Below are 13,621 nucleotides of genomic sequence, written 5' to 3'. Positions count from 1 at the left end.
TATTTTCTACCAATATATACATTGCATTAAAAGTCAATGATGACCTCTTTCAGTAATGCACACACAGTGTACATATCAAGAACAAAAAACAAACATTAAAGCAAACATACCTAGAGCTGAACTCCAGCTTACAAATATTTAAAAAGATATTGTGTATACAAGAACCTGTCTTTATATTGGCTTCCTGTAACCTCCTGCAATGCAGGACTCAGAAGGAGAGAGAATAATGTGAGAATAAAGATCCAACACCGGGAACATGATGGAGAATGAAGAAGAAAGGGGAGTGCACTGAGCCAACAATGTGATCCACCAACTGGTGTGGCAATCCTTCGTCACTGTCCAAGCAGCAGTTTTAGGTGCAGGCAAGTGACCCATGCTGTAAGCTCATCTGTAGTGGAGAAAAAAGGGAGGTCAATGACCGGACTATACGGTCTGTGTCCGGATCAAAAGATGGGCTGATCAGAATTACAAATCTTTTCTCCAAATAAAGCATTTCACCTACACTTGTGTGCCTGGAGGTCAGCATTACATTTTACTGGACAAGACAAAAAAACATCAATATGTGAAACATACAACGCAAACCATTAAACCGGGAGTTCACCCGAAAAACTATTTTTAACAGTAGATGGAGGCTCATTTTGTCAAGGGGAATCTGGGTTTTTTTTTTTTTTTTTAAATCGAAGCAGTACTTACCGTTTTAGAGATAGATCTTCTCCGCCGCTTCCGGGTATGGTCTTCGGGACTGGGCGTTCCTATTTGATTGACAGGCTTCCGACGGTCGCATACATCGAGTCACGAGTAGCTGAACATCGGTGCGGCTCTATACGGCACCTGCGCACCGACGTTCGGCTTCTTTCGGAAAATCGTGATGCGATGTATGCGACCGTCGGAAGCCTGTCAATCAAATAGGAACGCCCAGTCCCGCAGCCCATACCCGGAAGCGGCGGAGAAGATCTCTCTAAAACGGTAAGTACTGCTTCGATTTAAAAAAAAAAAAAAAAAAACACACCCGATTCCCCTTGACAAAATGAGCCTCAATCTAATGTTAAAAATTTAGTTTTTGGGTGAACCTCCACTTTAAAATTGTATACAATAATACAAATATGGAAGACAATAGTTTGTTGAACTAAAGCAAAAACATATTCCTATGCAATTCAGGTGTTATCAACCAAAAGAATTACCACACCTACCAAGTGTAGTATTAACAAAATTTGGCCAAAAGGAATGGTTCTGTATAAAAATATATTTGTGAATAAAACGTGGAAAAAAAAAAAAAAAAAAAAAAAGCGCATTCTTACAGGGATATCAAAATCCCATTTAGTTGCATGACAAATCACCTTCCTCATGTAGGAAAACATGGTCAGCATGTCCATTACCCACCACTGCTCAACACACAATGACAGTCTAATATACACAGAAAGTAAAAAGGAAAATAAAGTTACGTTTTGACCACAGAAGTCAATTCAATGCTTATTTTTATTACCAAGCTTACAATAATATAAAAAAAAAAAAGGAATAAGTGGTTGGTTTTTATGGGCAACAAATCTTTTTTGATCTTCTCTACACCAGATCAAAGGCTTTAGTCACATAGCGGGAAAATATACAAACTTGCAAATGTATACAAATGCTCTAGAAACATTACCGTCCAACATTACACAATGCAAAAAAAAAAAAACAAGGACAAAAAAAAACCCACAATAACCTTGGCAAGAACATGGTAGCAATGAAGAAAATATGCATGCAGAAAGTGCCATGCACAATCATTGGATCTAGAATTTTAAAATGAAGGAGGGCCAAGTGAGCAGGTACCCGTCACATTTTCGTTGATACATTTCCCTGCAATTGTTTCTCAGTGGAGATTTCTCTTCTCTTTATTTTTCTATAGCACAAATAGATCTCCAGTCAGCAAAACTGTTGTAACACCATTGTCAGGACATCTCTGAAAAACATTTAAATGAAACAAAAAAAATAATGGTTTAGTAATGGATTACGGTATGCAAAGTATATACTGTATAGTACAGGGGACCTGTAAAGATGGCAGGTACTATATTACAGACTGCAAACTCCAGAGGTGTTATCCTGAGTCCCACAAATTTAGGATTGCATTGATGGAATCAGCTTGAGATGGTTCCGAGACCATTCAGAATTTTTTGATAATGGAGGGCAGACCAGTCTAAATGCACCCAAGCGAATTTTACATTCCCACATGGAGTAGCATGAAAATGCAAAACTCACTTGAAGCAAAAAACAAAATCCTGTCAATCTAGGCCTTAAACCCCAATCCCCCCCCCCCCCCCCATTTTGTGATGCGAAACAGCCTTATTCCAAACATGTATTAAATTTGTTATTTATATATATATATATATATATATATATATATATATATATATATATATATATATATATATATATATATATATATATATATATATATATATATATATATTACACCCCCCAAGTATTCACAGCCTTTGCTCAATACGTTGAAGCATCGTTTGGCACCAATTACAGCCTCAAGTCTTTGCGTATGATGCTACAAGCTTGGGACACCAATTTTTTTTGGCCAGTTTGCCCCTGCCTTTTTTTTTTGCAGGGACCTCTCCAGCTCTCAGGTTGGATAGGGAGCATCGGTGCACAGACATTTTCAGAGCTCTCCAAAAGATGTTCAATGGGGTTTAAGTCTGGGCCACTCAAGGGCATTCAAAGAGTTGTCCTTTGTTATCTTGGCTGTGTGCTTAGAGATGCTGTCCTGTTGGAAGATGAATCTTCGCCCCAGTCTGAGGTCCAGTGTAGTTTTTCATCAAAATAAGTCTCTGTACATTGCTGCATTCATCTTTCCCTCAATTATGACTGGTCTCCCAGTTCTTGCCACTGAAAAACGTCCCCACAGCATGAGGCTGCCACCACCATGCTTCACTATAGGGATGGTATTGGCCAGGTGATGAGCGGTGCCCGATTTCCTCCAAACATGACGCTTGTCATTCAGGCCAGAGAATTTTGTTTCTCATGGTCTGAGAGTCCTTCATGTGCCTTTTACTGAGGAGTGGCTTCCGTCTGGACACTCTACCATGTAGGCCTGATTAAGAACAAATGATGATCAGGACAGCCGCACTCCAATCCAACATAACTTTAATGTAAAAAAAAAAATGGAAACAGGCACTACAAGTCACAGCAACGGAACCTAGGACAGCTATGAGTAAACACTAAAGTTAGTGTGAAACACGTCAGCTGTCCTAGGTGCCGTTGCTGTGACTTGTAGTGCCCGTTTCCACTTCTTTACATTATAGTTACGTTGGATTGGAGTGCAGATGTCCTGATCATCATTTGTTCTTCATTGCCATGTGCATTGCTAGCACCCTCAGTTCCTAAGAAGATTTGCACCCAACAAGACCTGCCTGGCAGCGGCAATCTGTCTCTATATAGGCCTGATTGGTGGAGTACAACAGAGATGGTTCTTCTGGAAGGTTCTCTCCTCTCCACAGAGAAACGCGCTGTCAGAGTAACCATTAAGTTCTTGGTCACCTTCCCAACTAAGGCCCTTCTCCCCCGATCGCTCAGTTTGACGGGGCGGCCCGCTACAGGAAGAGTCCTGGTGTTTCCAAACTTCTTCCATTTACTCAAGATGGAGGCCACTGTGCTCATTGGGATCTTCAATGCTGCAGAAAATGTTCTGTACCCTTTCCCAGAGCAGTCTTTCCCAATCCTGTCGGAGGTCAACAGACAAGTCCTTGGCCTTCATAGCTTGGTTTGTGCTCTGACATGCACGGTTAACTGTGGGACCTTATATAGGACAGGTGTGTGCCTTTCCAAATAATGTCCAGATATTACCACAGGTGGACTTCAATCAAGTTGTAGAAACATCTCAAGGATGATCAGTGGAAACGGGATGCACTTTAGCTCAATTTTGAGTGTCATGGCAAAGGCTGTGAATACTTATGTACATGGGATTTTTTTTACTTTTAGTAAATTTGCAAAGATTTCAAACAAACTTCGTTCACATTGTCATTATGGGGTATTGTTTGTAGAGTTTTAAAAGTTTAATTAATGAATTTAATACATTTTGGAAAAAGGCTGTGATGTCACAAAATTTGTAAAAAGCGAAGGGCTGTGAATTCTTTCCGGATGTACTGTACTCAACAGCACCTGGGTAGTTCATTTAGAAAAGGCTGTCAGTAGTTGGTTTGTTCATTCACAAAACTTTGTGAATGAATGACATGGTCATGTGGGTGGAGCCCTGCATGGCTGCGGGCTTTTCAAATATGGACAGCAGGTGCGGGGAGAAGACTCCCAGTCTGGTACAGGGGGGGCGCTGGTATGGGGGTTGGCAAAATCAGGGAGAGGCTGCAAGAGTGGGAACTTGTTACACGTTCCAACTGTTTTTAGGGTGGAACATGTAAAATGTTCCCAAAAGGCGAACCAGTCCTTTAAGGCTGCCACATGTGGCTCAAAGTTCAAGTCCATGAACTCAGAGAAAAGGATTTTACGGCGAGTACAAAAATTCTATTTTCTCTTCTGTTCATGGATGGACACAGCAATCTTGACAAAGTGCGACGTCCCAAAGCAGTGTCAAAACCAGGGGTGGGAACAACATTAAACTTCACCCCAAAACAAAACAGAGCTCCTCAACAGGGGAGTTGCAACCTTAAAACAGCCGCTTGCAAAACCTTGCGGTCCGAAGGAAGTAAATGGAAAAAGAAAATATGGACAGCCGCACTCCAAAAAACCTTGATGGTTTTTTTTTTTTTTTTAAATAAAGACAAAGGAAAACTGCACTACAAGTCACAGCACACAACACAGGAGTAAAAAACAGCTCGAAGGAAGTATCCGAATCTGTCGGATCCACCTAGAGATGGTGACCGGCGAGACCGCCAGGCCATTCTTAGGACCAGCCACTGAAACAAACAGCGAGTCTGACCTCCAGAATGAAGCAGTAACAGACAAGTATACTCTCAGAGCTGGGACAACGTCCAAGGAATGAAACGCCTCCTTAGGAGGCGACGGATGAGGACACAAGGATGGAAGTACAATGTCCTCATTGAGATGAAAAGACAAAAACGACCTTAGGAAGAAAGGAAGGCTGCAGAAGCAACACCACCTTATCCTTTTGGAAGACCAGACAGGGAGCCTTGCATGACAAGGCTGCCAGCTCAGAAACCCGTCTAACTGACGTAACAGCCACCAAAAAGAACAATTTCTGAGAAAGTGTCAACAAGGGAATCTCCCTAATGTTCTCAAACAGTGGGTACTACTACTGAAGCACCGAGAGGACCAGATTCAAGTCCCACAGAGGTAGTAGAGGACGGACCGGAGGGGCCACATGCCGAACACCCTGCACAAACGTACTCGGAGAATGAACCACCAAGGGCCGTTGAAGAAAAAAAGAAGAAGGAAGGACAGCCAGGGCAGAAATCCACCCCTTAAATCGTACTTAAGGCAAGCTTTTGGTCCACCCCAAGCTGTAAGAACAGCAGGACTCTGGAAACCAAATAAGTACACGGATGCCACCCCACTTCTTCACACAGATATTTAGGCCTTCCAAGTGCAATGGTAAATCTTCCTAGATAGCAGCTTCCGAGCCCTCCTTATGGTAGAAGTCATTGAATCCGACCCCGGCCTCTTAGCACCTGGCTTTCAATAGCCATGCCGTTCAAGCCAGCGACTGTAAAGCAGGATGAAGTATGGAACCTTTGCGACAGCAGGTTCTCTTGCAGCGGTAGACGCCAAGGGACATCTGCCAATAGACGCACTAGGTCAGCGTACCAAGGATGCCGAGGCCAATCCGGAGCAAATAGAATCATTGGAATCCCCTCTGCGAAGCTGGTGAGGAAGGAGCTTCAGGGGAGGGAAGGCATATATCAGCCGATACTGACTCAACGGTGCCAGCAACGCGTCTGCCCATGGGTCGCTTGACTTGGCCACAAACCTCAATAGTTTCCGATTGAGTCGAGAAGCCAGGAGATCTACGTCCAGCTCTCCCCATCTTTGGCAAAGCTGAATGAATGACTTGTATATCGCTAAGCATGCGAACTGAATCGCCTCTAGGCGCTTTTTGAAGCCAGTGTCTTGCTGGCTGGTGCGGTCATTTACCCTGTAGGATCTCAACACGCTTGGGACACACAGTCGTACACTCATATATACTGGGCCAATTTGGACAGGATCCAATTAACCTACCAGCATGTCTTTGGAGTGTGGGAGGAAACCGGAGCACCTGGAGGAAACCCACGCAGACACAGGGAGAACATGCAAACTCCAGGCAGATGGTGTGGTCGGGATTCGAACCAGCAACCCTTTTGCTGCTAGGTGAAAGTGCTAACCACTACACTACTGTAGCCTCTGAGACCACGTGGAGAGGCAAAGCCAGATCGCCGGAAGTTCCAGGACATTGATCGGGCGGGATATCTCCGGAGTCCAGCGACTCTGGGCTGACTGAACACCCCAAACCCCCCCCCCCCCTAACCGGTAAGGCTGGCGTCCGTCGTGATCACCACCCAGTAAGACGGAAGGAATGGCTTCCCGGACAGAAGTGCCGGTGATGTCAGCCACGAGACCAGGGAGGTCCTGACAATCCAGGGACGATGGGCACTTGTGCCATCTGGACAGAATCTCCTTCTACAACACTCGAGTGTGAAATTGAGCATACGGATCCGCCTCTAAGGAGGCAACCATGAGACCCAGGACTTGCATGCAGAATCGGAGTGACAACCATCTTTGGGATGTCAACTGGCATACCGCAGCCCAAAGGGTCTGCAACCTTTCCACAGGGAGAAAAACTCTTGCCTCGGAGCAGTCCAGAACCAACCCCAGAGATTCTAGGTGTTGAGTTGGCACCAATACCGACTTCTGAGTGTTCAGCACCCAACCAAAGTCTGAGGGTCTGACAGGTTATAGATACGCTCTCCTCTAATTCTGAGCTTGAAGTGGCCCTCAGAAGAAGATCGTTCAAGTAGCCCATGATAGCGATGCCACGCAGTCTTAGCAGGGCCAGAATCGGGGCAAGCACCTTGGTGAACACCCTCGGTGCCGATGCCAGGTCAAAAGGGAGAGCCACAAACTGATAGTGGTCTTCCCCGACCGCAAAGCGCAGTAATCTCTGATGCCTGGTGCATATGAGAACATGCAAGCAGAAAGTCCCCTGGATGGAGAGCAGTGACAACAGAGCGAACCGACTCCATCCAGAATCTTTGTACTTTCACAAAGCAATTGAGGGCCTTGAGGTCCAGGATAGGACGAACCCCATCCTTCTATGGTACTACGAACAGATTTGAGCAAACCCTGAAACAGTTTCTGTACCGGGACAGGAATGATTACCCCGCGTACCAGCAGGTCCTGAACCACCCCAAACAGGGCTACCCGATGAGTTGTATGAAGCTGGAGGGAAAAAATCTGCTCGGTTGGCAAGAGAAACCATCTTGTACCCTGCAAAAATTACTTCGCAAACCCACCGGTCGGAGATCAGAGACGTCCACAGAGTCGCAAATTCGTGAAGCCGCCCCCACCCGAGACAGATTTGTCCGCAGGCTTGTTGGGCTTGCGAAACCAGGGACGCTTCTGTCCCTCAGCAGGTGCTTTATCGGGATCGTTTACCTGCAGCACTGGACGGACGAAAAAAACACTTGTGCGCGGTGAAGGAGGGCCATTGCCTACGGCATGGCTCCTTACCCTTTTTGGATTGTGGGAGCAGCATGCTCTTACCTCCTGTGGCATCCTTAATAATGTCATGCAGAGATGCTCCAAAGAGTCTGTCGCCCTTAAAGGGCAAATCCATCAGGGCCTTCTTGGAAGATTGGTCCGCAGACCAACACTAGCCAGATCAGACGGTGCAACACCACCGCATAGAATGACGCTCTGGACAGCAAGGGAATTGTATACAAAGCCGACTCGCAGACAAACTTAAGGCCCTGTACCAACTGGTCGGCCATAGCCACCTTGTACGAGGGAGCCAGTCTTTCCTTTAACCCATGGTGCCGCAATTTTGCCCATTCAGTGCGAGTCCCAGACACCAGGGCCCCAACCACAGTTGGACACACTGCGAAGCCCACCACCATGTATAGGTAGCAGGTGACTGCCTCAACCTTCTTGTCTGCAGGGTCCTTGAAAGCAGGAGCCCCTTCTACCAGAATCGTGGTTACCTTGTTTAATCTGGACACAGGGGGGTCCACCATCGTGGGGGGAGGTCCATTTTTTCAGGAAACTCTCCTCGAAGGGATAACGAACCGCCACACTTTTAGGGGCCGAAAAAAACCTTGTGTGGTTTGTCCCACTCCTTGTATAAAAAAAAGTTTGTCTAGGTAAGACACACAAGGAAACACCTTGGCAGTGCGGGTCGGCTTACGGAACCAAAAAGAGACCGACATCTCTGCTGCTTCCACAGACTCCTCCATCTTTAGAGTATATTGCACTGCAGTGATAAGATCACCTACCAGAGCCCTCTTACGCAGTGACCCCAGCGTTGTCCCCAGAGGATGGCGGGGGGAGGGGGTGCTTTTTTACCCCCTCGTGTTCCCACACGCCACTTCCACCTTGGCAAAAAAAGCCTCTAGGATCGCCGACATAGCGTCCGATACAGCGGGTGCAGGGGCACCAGTTGCCAACTCAGGTGTTTTTAGGGGGAGATGTGTCCGCTTTTGATGCCATGCTGACCCACAGGGACTCCAGGCAGGGTAACAGCCCACTCTCCTAGCTGCCACAGAGACGAGGGGCCCCCCCAAGAGGACTCACCACCCTAGACCAGTCACTGCACTGCTGCCATCTGCCTCCCGTCTGAGGTGTTTTCTCTACCACCGCCTGTGTCAGTCTGACCCTTTGCAGCGTGCGTCTGTTATTCGGGCCGGTTAAGTGAGCACTAGAGGTCAAAGACCCTCACAAATTGCCCACTGCGCGACCATACTGTAAACGGTGCGGACCACAAGAAAATGGCCACTGAGCGGCAGATAGAGGCCAAAACGGCCGCCGACCGCATGGAGGGAGAAAACACAGGTATGCAAGAACAACACTATTAATGGCAGCCCACTGACACCCCAGGAAGCGGACACACAGCGCAGTTCCCTGCCTCAGATGGAGCCCCCCAGCTAGCCTAGCTCTCAGAGCCCAGGAATGAGGGAAGGAAGGGAGCGGGGGAAGGAAGGGAGAGGGAAAAGGAAGGATGGAACTCCCTACTCAACCTCCCCGGGGATGCCCCGCTATGTCCTCCTGTTGGAGCAGGGGACTGCTACTTTCCCGTCCTGCGTGAATTACGCTGGAAGCATCCCAGACAGACCATCTTCTGCACGTTTACGGAGGTGACTGTGACTCGGACATATAGACCGGTTATATTAGCGCCCTGAAGCGTGTAGCTCACCGGACACCCGTAGAGCGACGGGCATGTCGTGGACGACCCAGTGCGTAGCTACGGTCGGCACACACTCGATGGCGGAAACTAGGGAGAATACAAGGATCTGGGATCCAGCCTGTCACCCAGTCGGCAGTTGATAGAAGATCACAGGTTCAAAAAATATATTTAATAAAGTTCTTCCGGACCATGGGCCCAAAGGGAGCCATATCCTTCTATGCTAGGCAGGAAAAAAAAAACCTGAGCTGAGCTGCTGCATGCAGGGAGAGGGGTTGTACCCAGAGGGATCGCCCCCTGGGCGGTACTGTACAATGTTTGATGTGATTAACACTTTCTAACAAGTTTTCTGCCTAGTCCAATAACGGAAGGCTAATACCCACTTTGTCAAGATTGCTGCCGTGTCCGTTCATTAACGGAAGAGAAAAAAAAAAAAAAAAAAGCGTATGGCCAAAATTAGTTTGTAATTCACTTTTCAGGAACAAGCATGTTCATATCAGATGTACCAACATTTTTCTAGTAGGCTTGTTCTAGGGTCAATGGTTCACTGATAACAGAAAGATAAGAGGATGAGGGCGTCAAAGCTAGCACTTTCAAGACCAGGTTAGAACTAGCTGATCCTATATCTCTATACTACATATTCCAATAAAATGAGGACCCACAATGTCCATAGTGGGTGACTGGGCACTGTACTGTGGGAGGTAGGGTGAGTGTCAGATGTTATATAGTCTGTTTACCAGGCTAAAAGAGCAAATAAAGCAGCAAGTGAGCACTGGAAAGGCAAGTACAGGATTTGTATGCTACCCCCTTATAAAGCTTCACAAACTCATTTACCAACTTAAAAATAAGTACTTATATTTTTCTTCATACATAGAAATGTGTACTATACATACAGCTGCTAAAGTGACACTTCTGACATTCCAGCTGCATAGCCTCCCTTTGATTTCATCTGATCCTGGAACGAACCACCCTTTGGGTAAAAAAAAAAAAAATTAATAAAATAACCAAAATAATAAATATACATAAAGAGCAGTTTAGTTTTTTTCTGCCTTACCAAAAGCAGAAGAAAAATGCATAACCATTAGACCCCTTTGATACTGAGCCGCCCATATCGTCGGCGGTAAAACGCTACCATTTTTTACCGCTGATGCTATGGGCAGATTTGCGCATCATTTCGGCCGCTAGCGCGCGCGGGGGGTGTTGTTTACCCCCCCACTAGCGACCGAGAAAGGTTTAAAACCGCCCGCAATACGCTGCCCCATTGATTTCAATGGGCAGCAGCAGTGGAGGAGCAGTAAACACACTGCTCCGAAGATGCGTCTAGCAGGACTTTTTTTACCGTCCTGCTAGAGCAACGATCCAGTGTGAAAGCCCTTGGGCTTTCACACTGGAGCAGCTGTTTGAGGGCAGATTGCAGGCGCTATAAACGCTATAGCGCCTGCAATATGCTCTCAGTGTGAAAGGGGTCTAATCTCTTAAAGGAACTCTTCACACCAGTCAGTTGCCTTTTTGCTACACAGAAGCAGGATTTTAGGAAGGAAAGAAGGACCTTCCCAAATGGAAGACACAGCAAAAACGCATCAGAAATGCACCCCACAGTTGTGTTTAAGTCGCATGCACTTTTACACATGTGCAAACTGCACCAGACATGCTGCAAAAATGCATTTGCGCTTTTTACAGTGTTTTCACAAAAGAGCAGTGTGGAAGAGCCCTATCACACACATACATTTCATACAATTCTCAGAATTAATAAATTGCCCACATTTTGTAGTGTTACAGTACAAATAATCATGGACCGAGTAGTGCTAAAGGTTCTTTCAAAAACATCCAGAAGTTATTTTATGCCGTTATAGACCCCTCTATACCACCCAGGGAATGGGAGCTCTGCTTCATTCATTATATGTTCCATATTTCATAATGCCACACCATGCAAACTGCTTTCAATCATTTTGCAGAGGCAGGTCGTAGTGCCTCCGTCGCTCTCGGGCTGCCTGTTGCTATAGGTACAGACAGTGGGCCATATTCTTATACATCTAAGGCGGCGAAACGTATGTACTTTACGTTACTCCGCCGCAAGTTTAAGTGGCAAGTGCCTGATTCACAAACCACTTACCTGTAAACTTGCGGCGGCGTCGCGTAAAGTCCACCCGCGCAAGCCATCCTAATTCAAATGATCCTGGCAGGGGGCGTGGATCATTTAAATTAGGCGCGCTCCCGCGCCGATCGTAATGCGCATGCTCCGTCGGGTAAATTACCCGACGTGCATTGCGCTAAATGACGTCTCACGGACGTCATTTGTTTTGACTGTAACGTAAATGGCGTCCAGCGCCATTCACGGACGACTTACGCAAACGACGTTAAATTTTGAAATTTCGACGCGGGATCGACGGCCATACTTAACATCGAGTACGCCACCTAGGGGGCATCTTTATCTTTACGCCGCGTATCGCTTACGGAAACGACGTTAAAACACTACGGCGGGCAAGCGTACGTTAGAGAATCGGCGTGACTAGTCATTTGCATATTCTACGCTGACCGCCACCTAGCGGTCAGCGTAAATATTGCAGCCTAAGATACAACGGCGCAAGCCGTCGTATCTTAGGCATGTTTACGTGTATCTCAGTTTGAGAATACACTTAAACATAGGAAACGGACTTACGTAGGCGTATCTGCTGATACGCCTACGTAACTTGTTTAAGAATATGGCCCAGTGTCTTTAGGCAAGCCTGCAGTCTTTCACAGGCACATGCATTAAGGGGTGCTGTGGGACTCAAGATCCTACAATGCAAAATATTGTCACCCTTACAATGGAAATCAAAATCAGCAAAGCGGAGGCCAGGTGAAAAGGGAGGATCAACAAGCAGAAGCATAAGAACAGAATATGAAGGGGTGTCAAACTCAATTTCATTGTGGGCTGCATTACGATTGTACTCAAAAGGGCCGGTTGTATGTGCAAGATTAGATTTCCAGCACATCCCCCTCCCCTTTACATTAGATGTCAAGAGCCACCCCACCATCAGCCTCACTCTCCCTTACATCACAGTGCACCCGCTTACCTTATGCTGCTGCTGGGAAGAAGCTGAATGTGTTTGAAAGCAGAAAGTAAGGGTCTGGGAGTAGGACCAAAGGAGGGCTGGAGCTCTCCTGCAGTTGCAAAAGAGGTGCGAGGGCCACATGAAATGGCCTGGAAGGCCAGATTCGGCCCACTGGTCATGTGTTTGACACCTGTGCCATAGTGGGAGGGTTCCGGCAAGGCGTCAACAGAGGCATGGCTGCTAATCCAGAAAGCAATTGGCAGGACTAGGTGTAGCCATGTGTTGATTGACTAGCTAAGAAGAATCAGGAGGGACAGAAGCGACAATGGCCCCTGCTATTTTTCTTAATCCCACTGCAGTGCAAGCAGGCAGAGACTACATGAGAGTTACAACTCTGCTCCAAATTCAGGAGCAGTGCAGCATGGGTGCCACACACACCATCACCGAGGCTGCATTAGGTGAACTTCACTGGCAGGCTCAATAGATGTTGATGAGACTAACAGAACACTAAGAGGTCGATTTACTAAAGTCAAATATACTGTACAGCAAGTGCAGTTGTTCCAGAGCTTATTAAACAAGGTACAGCTTTACTTTGCAAAGAATACCCAATCACATGCAAGGAAGAAAGGGGAAAAAAAAAAAAACACAGCATTTTTGCTTGTACATGATTGAAATCAGGAGAGCTTCCCCTCAGATATAGAACTTGAAGATCACTTGCGGTCCACATTATATTTTCCATTAGTAAATCAACCCCTAAGTATAGAAGCAAAGTGTTTTTTTAAAGCTGCAGCACAAAAGATAGTAAAAAATAAAGAAGTAGAAAACCCTCCACCCCAAGTCAATACTTGGCGGAATCAACTTTGGCTTTTGTTACATTTTTACTTTTATTAAAAAATATATCCTAGTAGTTTTGCACATAAGAGAGTGTGAGATGAAAAATAATGCTTCCCATTTCCACATCTTCCCAGCAGATTGTATACGCAACACAACACATTACGGGTTTTTGAAAGCCAAATCCACTTTGCACTACAAGTGCAAAGTGCACATGAAATTGCACTTGCAAGTGCAGTCGCAGTAGATCTGAGGGGGACATGGCAAGGTAAATAAAAAACAGCATTTTATCTTCCACATGATTGGATAATAAAATCAGCAGCACTTGCCCTCCGTTCAGATCTACCCCTCAGATTTACAGCGACTGCACTTGTAGTGCAAAATGGATTTGCTTTTTGTAAATAACCCCCATTGTGTAGGTTTTCCTCCA

At 46.1% G+C, this 13,621-nt stretch overlaps 1 protein-coding gene across 2 annotated transcripts in view; it reads right to left on the bottom strand.

The window, feature by feature from the left end:
- Positions 1-1,458: 1,458 nt before the first annotated feature.
- Positions 1,459-13,621, bottom strand: part of LOC120931296 (CDC42 small effector protein 2-C) — a 31,203-nt gene continuing 19,040 nt past the window's right edge. For both annotated transcript variants that reach the window (XM_040342592.1, XM_040342591.1), the window contains exons 4-5: positions 10,219-10,295; positions 1,459-1,939 (exon numbers count right to left, since the gene is read on the bottom strand). In XM_040342592.1, the coding sequence (XP_040198526.1) occupies positions 10,224-10,295 (72 nt within the window). In that variant the 3' untranslated portion in view covers positions 1,459-1,939; positions 10,219-10,223. The remainder of the gene's footprint in view (positions 1,940-10,218; positions 10,296-13,621) is intronic.

This window comes from Rana temporaria, chromosome 3 (genome assembly GCF_905171775.1).
Source record: "Rana temporaria chromosome 3, aRanTem1.1, whole genome shotgun sequence".
Lineage (NCBI taxonomy): Eukaryota > Metazoa > Chordata > Amphibia > Anura > Ranidae > Rana > Rana temporaria.
This window is presented reverse-complemented; position numbering and strand designations above follow the sequence as displayed.